A 15,000-nucleotide genomic window follows, 5' to 3' on the forward strand; every position below is an offset into this window, starting at 1 on the left:
TGCCAACGGTGGGCCAAGGATGAGCGCAGAGCCTGGCACCGGCAGGGTCTGGGAGGGAGCTCGGCCCACGCCCCCCCCAACCCCTCGGGGTTGGCCCCGGTCGGGGACGTAGCCCGAGTGACCCCCTCACTGTCTCCTCCAGCTGCTGCTGAGATGTCTCTCTTTATGGCAAACAGAGGAGGGTGGGAAAAAAAAAAGATTTTGCTGGGTTGTCCTTTGTTTTTGAGCCATGAACCTCTAGATCATCTTGCATATGATAATAAGATGTGCACATCTCCAAAGCATTTGACAGATTTTAATGGATATTACTTTAAACCTGCTCTACTAGACTTTTAGTATCTCCCCACAGGGAAAGTGGTACGTTCAGAATTTGATTAGATTCAAACATTGAGAAGTAGAACATTTCCTCTTCTCTCCCATTCTTGAATCCATCAGAGTAATCTCTCTTCTTCCAATCAGATTTTTCTTTTCGTACGTACATTCTTGCAGATGGGAACTGAGTCACTAGTTACTAGTTAGGAAGCTCCAGTTTTCCTATTTGACTTTAATTCACATGACAGTAACAAATGAGCAATATTCACACTATTAATATGCACAGTTGCTGTACAGCCTTCTGCTTTCAACATTTAAACACACAGCTAAAAGTAGCAGGTCGTTTACCCCCAGGCAGCAAAGAGAAGCATCATATTTGAGGGTTTGAGAAAAAATTAAGATGAACTTTGTTCCTGTGCATCAGACCTCGTCAAAATCTCCATTAGGAATCTCCCATTTTACAGCAGAAGTGGGATCTTTTCCCACCTCCCAGCGAATGCACAAACAGTGTTTCTAACTTGAGAACTCTTTGCAAATCCCTGTCGTGGCCTCTTTTAGTCTGAATGGCCGCCGGCTTTGAAATCACAGAGGAGGAACGGCAGCAGCAAACAGTGATGCTATTATTTAGTCCAGATGAAATGTGGCATAAACTGTGAAGGATAGGGACGCCTTTGTGCCTGGTACATAGTGTCCAACTTGTATGATGTCAGTCTATTTTTTTTTTGGGGTGGGGGGGGGGGGCCGACTAATGCAGTCCTTCGCCCTTGTTACCACAGAGCACAATAATTGTGTTTTCTCCTCTCTGTGAAGGATGGAGTGCTTGTCCAGAGAACACATGTCGTTTCTGGGGGTTGCGCAGAAACATGCGCTCCCTGTGACCGCCGCCGCCGCCGCTTCCGGCATTTTAATCGTTCTGGCTCAGCCTCATGCATATGCAAAAAGGCGGGCTTTATAGGCCTCACATGGCTGAATTCATGGCAAACTCAACAAGTCGGTCGAAGGCGACGGTGCAACACGTGGTCTTTGCACAGTAAACTTCAAAACTGGAGTGATGATGGAGCGCTGTTGTTGCATAAGCCAGCAAGGAATCGGGATTATTCAGAAGAGTTGAGCCCTCAGGTTTCTCAGTGTGGATCTTGACAGAGTGACGCTTCTACAGAAAGGCTCATTGTCACGCGGCTGTAAAAACCCACTGTTGGCACCGCCGGCTTTTAAACAGCTCTGGCTCTGCCCAGCCGACATTAAAAGCCACTGGGCTCCATTCACACAAATATCCCCATCATATTTAAGAGGGCCCATTAAGCGCCGCATTGAGAATTCATGGGCCTTTCTCTCAACCTCCCCGCCGTGATTTATCTGCCACCGCCATATTGCCGGGGCCCTTTCAGAAGGAGTGGCTCTGCTTTTTGTCTTAGGGGAGGCCCGAAACAATGCATTTCAGGCCCATTTCTCTCCCGACAGGGCCTCCCCTCTTTCAGGGGGCTGAGTGAGAGCTGGGGCTGGCCTAACATCTGTTTGTGTCCTGAGCCAGGCGGGTCCGGAGCACGGCGCGCCCCGGCGGCCCCCTTCCCTTCTCCCCGGGGGTCTTTGTTCCCGATTTCATGCTATCAGAGCGGCAGCATGTTTTCCTGCGCGGAGCTGTCAGGGGCATAAAGGACCCTGAGTGGGGTCACATCAAGAGGGATGGGCATGAAAAATTGGTAAAATGTCTCACAAAGCCCACCCACTAGATGGTTGCCTAGCGCCCTGCAGTGGGGTGTCAAGACCCCTCCTCCTTGGCACCTTCCCTTTCCCCCCCTCTCCTCGGCTGAATTACACTTCTCTCTCTCTCTCTCTCTCTCTCTCTCTCTCTCTCTCTCTCTCTCTCTCTGGAGGACAAGCACATCATTTAGATGAAATGGTGCAAACAAATTAAAGGGTGGTGCTCCAAATGAATCAATGTTCTTTGTGTGCGAGGAGGGTTTTGTGCCTCAGAGCGAGCCGGTCGTTCACCTGCCTGGAAAAGCATCAAACTGCATCAACACGGAGAAGAAAAACATCCTCCTCCCTTTGAAATAGTCCCAAACATGACATGCTCCAGGCTCCACTAATGTTAGGAGATGAAGCGAGCAACAGTTGGGCAGGCGCGATATGTGGACCTTTCTGCATCACCCCAGTGATTGTCCCTCTTCTCCTGAGGACTAAAGACGTTTTTTTACAGCTCACAACATTTATACATGTGCACAAAACTAAATAAAACCTCCTGATACTGAACTCTTAAAAAGTGCTGAGTCTGGGTGTTTTGATTAAAAACCACAAAGTCAGCAGCACTTGATGCAAAATGTATGGTGTTTGCTAACTGTGTATTTATATTCAGTTAAGCATTTGATTCATCACAGTACCAGATTTTCTGTTGCCAATACCAATATATTTCTTTATTTTATTTTCAATATTCTCAAGTAGGGGCCAGCTAAATGTAAGATTTTATTTTCTTCTGGCTGTTCCCCTTCCAACCATGGAGGTGTTTGTCTGATAATTTAGGTCGTACTGTTGTGTAATTGTTGTTTTGTTTTCATGACAGGAACCAAAATAATTGCTTTCAGACAATTTCCAGAATTCTCAGTGACACTTTAATCCCACCATATAACCCTAAAAGTACCCTAAAAAACTGATAAAAACAAGAGAAGTGATTGTATCAATTTAAGACTGTATTGAGTAAAGTAAATCAACCATCATCAGTAGGTTTAATGACTGGATGACAAAAGTCAAGACAAGTGACTTTCAATGTAACGTGAACGGGATCGTTTCGGTCTTTTAAATATACTGTACATTATTACTCACACAACCAAAACAAACATGTTTTTGCAGCGTTATCTTCTCTTTTCGGAAAATATTTTTACAAATGGCTGACACATGAATTTCATTTGGAATCAATAATGTTATCCGTCAATATCCGTCTGAGAAAAACATTAAAATCGTTGCCTTTTCCCCCCACTTCCACGGAGACAAGAGTCATACTGTTTTCAAAAAGTTCCACTTTGGTAACCATTTTCAAAAATGTGCATTTTCAGTGTCTCCGAGCACCGTATAAACGCATCCCCAAAATCCAATGGAGGTTTTTCCATTTTCACTTGAAAACTTTGTCGTGTAATCAGGGCTGAAGACGATTACAATCCTCCACTTTCTGATGAAGCAGCTTCACAGAGTGAGTCAATCACGGCGTCAATCAAAATATCTACATTGACATTTTCCCACCATTTTCCCCAATTAAGAGCCTGTCGCTCTTAATTGTGATGCTCACGAAGCTCCGGCCCTCTTTTCAAAGGCTACGGAATTAGACTTTCATTAATTGTTTGAACCTGATTGTATCGAATCCCCGAGTAATGAACTCCACGCTGCATTCCTATTGGACCGACACTAATCAACTGACCACTGATTGGGTCTTCAATATTTCGTAATTGACCCCGGTGGCGACAGATTACCTCGCTCTCTGTTTCCCTCAATTGATTCCTGGGCCTGAGGTGCAGTGGAATAGGTAAATTAAATGAAGGCGCTGTGTCTCCGGGTGCTTAGTAAGTGTTTATACCCTGTCGATAGCAGTGCTGCGGGCTATATTTAAACGTGTTACAATAATTGCTTCACGCTTGGATGTGAGTTTGTTTTCTCGTTAAAGGGATAAATGCTCTCTTTAAGATCCGCAGCCTTGAAAAAGAAAACATGAATGACCGCTGCGCCGCCGGCTCACTCCTCCCGGATCACAAAAGCTCTAACCCCCAACTGCGGCAAACATTTAAATAAGTGGCTATTGGAACAATTTCAGCATGCACCGGGCCTTATTGAGAGGTTAAGAGAAGCCGGTGCGTTAAACAGTCTTGCAGACATCTGCCGTGCTTGGTTTTAAAGTGCTGAGTTAGGAGTGGTGAGGGGAGGTTTGTCAGATTAAATCTCTCATTAGGTTTCTCTTTGTACAGGTGGCAGTAATGTGTCAAAGAGCCCTGCCTTGAGACAATGTCCTCCTCCTCCTCTCTGGGACTGATATGCCTCAGGAGAGCCCACCCTCCTTTTACTGCCGCTACTTTACACAGAGAATCGACCACAATGAAGCATCTGGTGGCCTTTTCCTGTGCAGAAAGCCTTTTTTTTTTTCCAGGCCATTGTGTGTGTCGGCTACCAGAGTGCACGCTCGGGAGGAAGGAACGGAAAGATCAGGAGGCTTAGAACAGTTTCTCCGACTTTTAACTCACCTCAAGTGCTTCGCACAGTTAGAAAATTCCCCTAAAAAACTTGGGAGATAATTTCCTGGTAAGTGAAAGTGAGCTCGGGTGGGTGGGAGAGTGCGTGCTCGTGCATCCCTGTGTGTGTGATTGTGTATGTGTGTGTGTGTGTGTGTGTGTAAACCCCCCAGGAGTGGGAGGTCACGGGGGTCAAAGTGATGAATTTTTATAGGCCTGTTCCCTGTGTTTCAGGCCTGTCCCTTTCTCTGCGCGCTGCACTGCCTCTCAAAGACAACCATGCAGGGCAATTTGTCCTGCGGGGCCCTGCAGAATGGGCCAGCAGAGAAGTTAAATACCAGGGGGGAACACACACACACACACACACACACACACACACACACACACACACACACACACACACACACACACACACACACACACTCAAACAAAACGTACACATACATTGAGTTTCTCTCTCTCCCACCCCAGCGTCCTGTTGTCTGGAATGATTTGTGGCCTGTCCATTATCCATTCCAAGGGGACAAATGCTTTTTTTTGGGGACCGTTTGTGAAGGTAAAGCCAGAATGGCAGCCCTCATTGTTTTTAGAGAAGTTTCCCAGATGTTATAATACAGCGGGTAAATAGGGCACATTATCGCCACCTCACACGCCCTCGCTACCTCTTCGTGTGAGGGCGTGGCCGATCAGGAGACCTCCTACGATGGCGTCCACTGGCCGGGCGACCCTACACATCAATGCGACGGGGACGGCCCTTTGTGGGAAGGGGTGAGATTCGGGTGCGCCGTCGCCTGCGGTTCCAGGGGGGCCAGGCTTACCGGGGTTCCCCAGCATAACACCGGGCCGTGCGTAGATTTTGAACTTTGCTTGCGAAAATACTGCCATGCCAAATCCCCGGTGATGAATCGTCTGTGTTTGGAGGCATTAAATTAGCCGGCCACAGCAGAGAAGGCGAGTGGATAACTCTGGCTGGTGTCCAGTCAGATGGGGCAGCGGGGGTCACAGCTGATTTACTGGCTTCCCCGTGTAATCGCTGGCAACGAAGCAAGAGGGCCGAATTTGTTGTTGCCTCCTTTCGATGCCCCCTTTTGCTCGGGCAAATGTCGCAATCATGCGTGCGGGGCTGGGCGTGATGAACGGCGAGTGAGCGAGCGGGAATGAAAGTGATCGGGGCGCTAAGCGATCCGCCGCGGAACCTGCCAGCTCCCCCGGTTTCGCAGCCCCCCGGTCCTCTTTCATGCGCTGGCTTGCTGGCACACCTCAACTCCGCTGGCAGGCGGCACTTTGCATGGCAGCAAGAAAATAATGGCGCGTTCTGACAATGCCACGGCCCCTGCTGACACAGAGGGGAGACCCTGTCCTCTGCCTCTGGTAATGAAGAATGAATAGTTAGCTCATTGTCCACTCATCCACTGCCCCCCCCCCACCCCCCTCTCTCTCTCTCTCTCGCTCTCTGCTCACTCTCTCATACTCTGTCTGCCTAATTGAGGTTTAATCGCTGAGTAGTAAATGCGCTCAATGGGTGATTATATTGGTGAAATGACAGATTAGTGAGCAGTTTGAATCATTGGGGAAGGGTTATATAAAACACAGTGAGTTTTTAAATGAGCTGATTACTTGTTATGCCACTTTTAGGAACTGATAGTAGGACTTCATCGTCCCTGACTAGAAACACAAAATGGATTGCTTTGTTCCAAGACTGAGTAAAACACGTTATTACAGTCAGGTGCAAAGCCATGCACATCCTTTAAAATGCATGTTTGACTCTCTATGCTGCACGATGCAGAACCCGCTGAGAACAGGCGCCTCATTGAGCACACCTACATTGCCTTACATGACCAATCACACATATGGGGAGTTGTGGAGTACCTCAGGGTTCACTGACCTGTCCACTCCAGTGCATGGACTGAGGACTGGGCCTCATCGTTTACTAGTATTCTCCTCTTCGACACTATACTTTATCTCATTGTCGATGTGTTCCATAATTGTCCAACAGTCTCTCACATGAGCGTGATTAAGTTTCTGACTTCTCTTATTTCTAGTGAAAGTCGTTGAGTTGCAGGACATCTGAAGGTTTTTCCACCGATTACTGCCTTTTTCACATAACAGTTTCAGGAGGTCATTCAATTTCCTATTTTATTTTGATTCTCTCATGAATGAGGACTGAGGCGGTCCTGACAAATTGGCAGTCATTTCAGATCTTCATCACTTGCAGATAATTTTCCTCTATCTTCAAATCATTTAAGGATCTTTTTAAATCCCTCGCCAAACTACAGACGTCTTTCTCTTGAAGGCATCGGGGAACTCTTTACGCCTTGGCTTAATCACAGCTCACATTCAGTAGTTCGACCTTTCGCTCCCTAAGGAAGTTCAAACCCAAGATACACGTTTCAGAGAATCCAAGTTATGATTCCTGGTTATTTTTATGCACCAATAAGACAGAGTTTAAGACGATCCTATGTCATATCTCCATTGCACACACATTGAGGCTTGTAACCTCAAAGGGTGTCTGTTTACACAACAACGGGTGTTCAGAGCCACTGATAATGGAATTTTGTTTTTAAAACGTCTCCGTGGAAATGAGGACATGACGTTTTTACTAAATAGTTCTTCTGCATATGTGCGAGTAGATGGACAATGATATGAATCCCCTGGCGTGATAACTACATTGTTTTCAGCTTCTCCTCGTAAACAGACACCGTTACCAAACATTGCTGTGTAAACACAAAACATTTCTCAAACGAAACGTTACAAAATATGCATTTTCACTTGAAACGTCATGTAAACAGTTTAAGCTCCGAAAATGTGGAATGCTGAGTGTTTAGTGACTTCGTTGTGGTCTCGAAAGCTTTTACAATGTGACTTTAATGAAACGTCGTCTTGTGTTTCCCGTCAGCATTTCACTTCCATAAGTGTTGACTTGTAAAACACCCTTCGGTGCAACGCGCATTGTCAGCACTGCCCCGGAGTTGGGTGTCAGTGTTTTAAGTGGGGCACAGTGGATCGCCTCCATCTGTTGGCGGGGCCACAAACAGAAGGCTTGTATGTGCGTTTGTGTGTGTCTTCTGGTCTTTGAAGTAGGACAGATTGCTTTAACCTCTCTTCTAAGGAGAGCAGCTGGAATAGAGAGCTCCTTTAAACAGCCGCTTCCTCCTCCGACAGTCATGAGATTATCCTCCATTGATGGACAAAGCCATGAGCCTTCCTCGGCAATCCTCCCCTCCCCTCCCCTCCCCTCCCCCGCCGCCCGGGGCTTCCTGGTCCTCCGCAAACACTCAGCGCTGACCTGTGACCCCTAATGCCGAGATGTAATGCTAAGTTAAAGTGGCCATGATAGTGAAAGCATCCCTGCTTTCCCTGTTAATATTTTCCCATCAGCTGTTTTCCCTCTCCCTCGCGCGGGCTAATTGTCAAATGAGGAGCCAATCGTATCCGCATGAATTACGGTAATGACATTTGGGTCGGTCAGCGAGGCTGTGCGTACGTGTAATATGTTTGGGGCGCAGCGGCTTTGAAGGGAGATGTGTGGACTACCTGTGCTCTGCTGGCAGCTGGAAAAACACTGTTAAGAGTCTTAAATGGGGGCATGAGCTTCTAATTATCTCCGTCTGACTGTTTACTACACACAGGCTGTCACAAATAAAGCTTTGCTGCATAATCAATTTAAAAAGAGTTTTTAAAACTTGGTTTGGTGATAAACTTCAACTTTTGATCGATATTTTATGAATCGAAACCAAAATTCATTGGCATTTAATGTGACTGTGGTGAAATGTCACACACCGTCTCAATCTTTCTGGAATCAGACTACAGTAGTATATTATATTAGGAGTGTCATCAGAAACTTTATTCTTTATGGATGCTGTGATGTATTGAAAAAAAATGTACTGGATGTCTGTTTAAATTGCTTAATTTCATTTAATGCTTCTTGACAAGTTTGATTAATTTGTTAAGAGATATTGTTCATATTCCACTTGGGCTTGTTTTATACCCACAAAGTTATACTAGATGATAGAAAATGATACTCTGATACAATACATTACCATGAAATGGGATTCCAGATGACGGTACATGAAGTACATTATGATACGATTACATACATATGAAATTTGACAATACAATGTGATTTCATGAGATACATAATATTACTGATGGGATACTAAATGATAAATGACACATTTATACAAGCTGAAGTTGGTACAGAATGATAGAATATGAAATAATAGTTTATGAAATTATACTAAACACAATAATATGATATGCAATGATGCAATATGACACAGTAGGACATCAATTGATACGATACAACAGGAGTATATGTTATTCTATTAAGTAAACCCATAACTTGAAAGGGTAGCAGATGCTAAAAAAAGAAGCAGCTAAACCACTCTCTTGGTGTTTAAAGGAGTGGGATGTTTTTCACTGAAGAGCTGCAATCAATCGTGTGCAATCAGCTTCCTTGCTCGGGCCGTGAGCGTCTGAATGGATCAATCCTCCACATGTCTGCTACCAGCGGGATGCAAATGTCCTGCCAGAGACAGCTGACAGACTTTCTGCACCACACCAGCTATCTGCTGCCCAAATGCAACTTCAGTTGTGTTTTCCCGTTTCTGAGTTGGCACAATGTAAAATACAATATGTTCTAGTCATTTTCACCTGTGGATGTTTTTGTAGAAGGTTTTGTGAAGGTATGTCGTTGGCCTGACGCTAAACCCCCAAAACCTGGAGGACCAGCAAGTGTTTGTTGACCCGGTGTCTGTGTTCCATCCTTTGGGTAATAAAGATCTGTGGGAGATTATCATCCAGGAAATGATTCCACACCGAATACGCAGAAAACCCCAGCACTGTGTGACAAGGCGAAGTGCGTCAAACTGGGTCAGACTGGCACAAGATCGCCAGATGAGCTCAATGTCGTTCCGTGTCAATTTAATGTATCCTACGTCTTCTTCTATCTGTATCCCCGGCATCTCCAGCCATTTCTGTGCGCACAACCTTCACCAGATATATCAGAAATCTTCATACAGTACCGTTTTTGATGCAAAGACTATCAACATGGTTTGTGCATGAATGCGGAGGAGGTTATTTCTGTCCTCTACATATTGATGCCGATTGTGCCGGCGTGCATTGTGAGCCTCCTGGCTTCAGCTGTAATTGTGAAGCAGCCAGGGATTTCTGCTTGGCTGACTTTTGGATCGACACGAGGCCGCCCGCTCGGAAGAACCGCGGGACTTGCGGTTGCTTTGAGAATCCAGGAAAAACTGAAGTCCGTTTAAAAATGTATACGTGTTCCTAAAACCTGTGCCTGTACGTGTGTGTTAATTAGGAATAATACAGCTTGTGTAAAGAGTTCTACATTTGTCAGTCGCAGAGATGGAAAAATGACTTTCTGCGATTGTCTTTGCGGGCTGTGGCGACAATGACTTTTTGACAGGGAAAGTATCTCTTGCCCTTCTCACTAGCTCCTTCTTTGGCCTATTCATTGCACAAAGCTGCTTAAGCGCACTTAAGCGCATTAGCATTTGGCTGCCAGGGGACCATATTGACCCTGCATTCGGATGGCCTAAATGAGTGAAAGATGGAGCGATTTGTTAGGGCTTTAGAAAGTTGCTTTTGGGGGGGGGGGTGAAGGAACGGGGATGAGGCGGTGGAAGGAGGTTGGGGAGAGCAGGAGAGAGTTGTTCCACTTTCTCTCAGAGCAGCATGTTTGTTCTAATCCGATGTGCCATTTCTCGGCGGCCGGAGCAGCGGCTGATTTGTGACATTTCAGTCTAAAGGGCCCTTTTCTGCCGGCAATATTGGCTTGACCCGATTATCTAATCTGTGCTTTGAATTTCAATCAGGCCTCTGAGCCTCCGCTGTGTGCTATGGGAACCACTGGCTGAGGGATTTCCTCATTCAACTGTCTTCAAACACAGATGGCCGAATGTTTAACTAATTGTTAAGAGAGTCCACAAAGAGGAATTTAACCATGCACACAGTCCATGGGGGTCAGTACATAGAGCCAGATAAAGAGACGGGACAGTGAGGTGGTAGTTTGTGGGCTGGCTTTTTAAAAAACCATTCAAATGCGGCAGAAGAGTGGAACCTATAGTCCACTGGAAGGTTTTGTATGGAAACATCTGGGTAACAGTAAAAAAAAAAAAAAGAAGTCCAAGGTGGCATTTAATTATTTTATTCTCAACAAAATATCTACTTCACATACTGATGTTGTAAGAAACTGAAGTCATGAATAGAGTTTTCTCTGCACTGAAACTCATGTTTTAAAGGGAAATGGGGGAAGATTGTCAAACTGGGAGCTTTACCACTTGTAAAGTTGTAAAGAAATTAATCTTTTCATTCTGGGATTCATGTCATTCCTTTCTTGGTTGAGGTTTTGTTTGTCTCTTTTCTGTTATTTAATGCTGTAAACTGGGAAATTCAGTCGATCCCGTGCTGTTTGTCTAAATATCATCAAAAACAAAGTGTATTTCAATATTTATTATTTTTTTTTTTTAATGACTGATAACCTGCAGTCGTCTTCTACAAGCTGTTGAATGATGTGACAGGATGTCAGTTTACTGTTAAAACACAAGAAATACCCTCTGAAGAAAGTGCAGTCATCATCTACTCATTGTGTACACTTTTATTTACTGAGGTTCACTCGTTCATTTTCGACTCACTTGACTTTTTCTCTCTTCCTCAGAGTCGACTCTGCCCCTCTTGCGTCCTGCAGGTTTTCAAATCAGATGAAAACGACGAACTTAGAAGGCTAATATTCCGCGAGCACGGCAATGACCAGAAGGTAAGCTGCGCCACACGACTCCACACCCACTCGTCATCACTGAGTGAAACCTGCCCTCAGTAATCTGCTCTGTTAAGATGAGGGACAGTTTATGACACTTCCTATTATTTAAAAAAAAAAAAAAAATTAATAAATGTCATCACCAACTGAAAGAAAGAAGTTGATATGACTTCTGCCCATTTATTCACTCTTATAAATTAGATTTTTCATGTTTTTGGTGAGTTAAAAAAGAAACTCCCACGAAATCTACTCTAATGGCTTGAGTTGAATTTAAAAAAAAAAATCTGTTCCCATGGTAACAGTAATTGTTCTACAAAGCCCCTCTATATGAAGCATTTGCTAAACAATGTATATGCATCACGATTCTTGTACGTTGTGAATAAAGGTGCATTCATAAACTCATCTGACTCGTTGGACTGCGGCAGCCTTGTAACACTTATTATTTTACCTGGCAGCGTTTTCAAGTGAAAACGAAAAACTTTTTGTTCAGGGGTCTGTTTACACAACAACATTGCTCAGAGTCACCGAAAACACACGTTTTTGAAAACGGCTCCCGAAGTGGAACTTTTTGAAAATGCACCGTCTCTTTCTACATGGAAACACGGGAAAGCGCAACTTTTTGACAATGCTCTTTCAGTCATGGTAAATAATTCATAACAATAATGTTTGCTTCCATAATATCATGACTCCCAGTACAGAACTTAGCGTGTTGTTCTCGCATGTTAGTGTGATTTCATGTAAGAAAAAGAAAAAAAACAGCACCCACTTGTGGCCCGGCATGGAAACTGTATCGTTTTCAGCATTTCTGGCTGTTACTGTTTAAATGGACATCGTTTTCAAAATGTTGACGTGTAAACACAAAACTTTTCTAAAATGAAAAATGGTGCGTTGTCAAGTGAAAGCACTGAAAACAATGTAGGCCACAAGGTGGCGCTATTGGTTGTTTTTGTAATGAAACCACACATGTGTACAGAGAACAATACACTATAAACATTAAAACATTAGCACAACTGAGACCTGACACTCGTATGGGCAGATAAGTAATTGGATGCTTATAAGAGGTCAATCTCAGCTATAAAACTACCAACATCAACTTTAATACGGACTGGGAGTCATTCCACCTGGGAGGCCGCCATGTTTGTTATTGTAGCATGACTGGAAGAACTATTCCATTGGGGTACCTTGCACAATGGAATGGGTCCCATAAGGAGGAACTACAACGCAGCCGTCTGCTGATTGGTAGTGACGATCGTCACTCTCGACAAGGCTGCAATGTTTAAATAGCGCATTGCCCGTATGAACCCTCCCGTTTTTGTTTCCATACGCTGCTTTGGGTTTATTGAAATACCGGCGCGTTACACAGCACCCCGGTCTTCCGACGAGATGCAGACGCTCCAGGTCATAATGACGTTGCATACCTGCCTCATTCAACCCCACCTACATTCTAACTGTACTCTCTGCGGTGGGACGGCGCAATAGAGTTGGGTCTGGTTGCGCTTTGCCTTACCGTCCCTCCCCGCTCCGGCACGAACTGCGCAGTGGGACCGAGGCGAAAGAAAAGTTCCACCTTTGGAGTCGGTTTGAAAAAGTGACAGTTAAAGTGGTTCCGAGCAACGTTGTCATGTAAACGGAACCCCAAATGCGACAAAGGTTTTTGCGGTTACACTAAAACGGAACAGCGCAGACTTTAGTTCTGCTTTCACTCCAAAAGGAATACAGCTGGTGAGAAATCAGCCTAGAGATTTAACAGTCAACAATGGCCTTTAAGTCAGCGTGATGATATCATTCCACGGCTGAAATAAACACAAGATACATAGTTTTTCACACACAAAAAATTCAGTTTTGCTCAAAGATGGTATAGAATGAATGTAAACCCAGTTAATAATGATCCTCCATGGTCACGAGGGTTCGATCGCTATGTATCTACTGGTTTTTCACGATAGTTTGAAAGTCACTGACATCACTGCAAACTCTGCCAGTTCAAATGAATGGATCAATATTTAATGCTGAAAGTTTTCACCAAACATTCAAATACTGATTATGTGCAGGCTGTGTGTTTGTCACATACCTGAGCCTGAAGTATTAGTGTTGGTATGAGTTAAGGCTGAATTTAAAGCTTCTCAGTGAGACACATGTCGAAATAATAGTGCTGCCTGCCAGAGCAGCTCACTGCTGTTCATTAGCTCTCTAATTACTAAGTGCAGTTCGCATTAGTATTGCTATTAATCAGAGTGCCATTTCTCTCTCTTTCTCCCTCTCTCTCTCCACTGAAATAGCTTATTCTTCAAGTTGAAAAGAAGCTTTTTAATTATGTCAACCAGGACATTTTCCGGGAAGACAATGGGACCTCGGTAAGTCACCGCTTCACGTCCCAACCTTTTCTATATTCATCCACTCTCTCATCTCCGTCATCTTGTAGCCATTCATCACAAATTTAATTTCTTTCATCAGCTTCACAGACTCTTTTCTTCCACTGTAGAACAACAGCAGCTTACCGGCTTGATTATCTGTAAAATGAACAAAGCAGGGGAGAGCGATGACTCTTTAATGCACAAACAAACAGCCTCCATATCTCGCAAGCACACAGCTATGGTTGGTTGAAGAGCTGACTTCTCTTTGACCTGACAAAAACCCTCTTTGTTTACACTCCTGAGGCCCCTGGAACAACTTTTAAATAAGAATAAGTGTGAATGAGGAGAGCATTAAGTGTCCGCAGCAGAGAAACAAGAACTACACACTCACTTTCTCAAGGCTGCAGATTACATTGAGCAGGTCAAAAAAACACACATGCACGCACAACTTATTATTTCTTATGATCGATGGTCATACACTGGATTTGAACTGTAAAATATACCGTAATTTGAATTTTATATTTTGGTTGGATTTAGAAATTGCTTAAATCTGATAATTTGAGTATAATATAGTGCATTGTTGCATTTGATATTTTTGAATATAGTAATAAATACACATCATATTTTAAACTTAATATAATTGCATTGTTTTACTCAACTTAAATATAATTATTTGAGTAAATAATAGTCTAAAATGTAATGAATATTTATAGTGAGTTATATAACAATCATACAAAATATGAAAAATTAACTAAAAATGTAATAATATAAATAATAAAATTAAATGATTGGTAAATGTGCATAAGGTCCTTTTAATTCAATATATATCCAACTGAAATGACAATAAAAGAAAATATTTCAATGAAATAAACAAAAAGAAATGTGCAAATAAAAATGGACTTCCGAGAAAAATAAGAGACTGAAAAAACTATCACTAGTGTCCCCCCTTTTTTTTTATTGTTTTATACTTAAATTTCCATTAAAACATCTTTTTTTTGCACACACAGTCTGTGAAAGTGCTTCTCCAACACAAATGCGTTTTACATGTTTTATGTCACATCATTATATCGATTTCTTCCACATCATGTAGTCATAATTTCATCCAACATGAAGTCCGATAAGCCGTCCGCGGAGCATTAATGTACCCTGTGATGGAGTGTAAAGTGATGTCCTCAATGTGTTTCTGAATATTATGGGCGATATGTTTGTGACAGCTGCATGTTGGATTTCACTCCTTCACGAATTCAGATGAATTTGTTGAAGTTAGAATAGTTTCACCTTAATTGGAATACAGCAAGTTGGGGTTTTGTTTTAAGTTGTTGTTCTATTAGTTTTAAGACAATCTTTC

General features: G+C 43.5%; 1 protein-coding gene across 2 annotated transcripts in view; it reads left to right on the forward strand.

Moving 5' to 3' along the window:
- The window catches only part of inpp5a (inositol polyphosphate-5-phosphatase A), a 165,029-nt gene that overhangs the window by 122,525 nt on the left and 27,504 nt on the right, over positions 1–15,000 (forward strand). For both annotated transcript variants that reach the window (XM_080481882.1, XM_080481881.1), the window contains exons 10-11: positions 11,203–11,301; positions 13,578–13,652. In XM_080481882.1, coding sequence (XP_080338008.1) covers positions 11,203–11,301; positions 13,578–13,652 — 174 coding nt within the window. The remainder of the gene's footprint in view (positions 1–11,202; positions 11,302–13,577; positions 13,653–15,000) is intronic.

Source organism: Lipophrys pholis (assembly GCF_963383615.2).
Source record: "Lipophrys pholis genome assembly, chromosome: 15".
NCBI lineage: Eukaryota > Metazoa > Chordata > Actinopteri > Blenniiformes > Blenniidae > Lipophrys > Lipophrys pholis.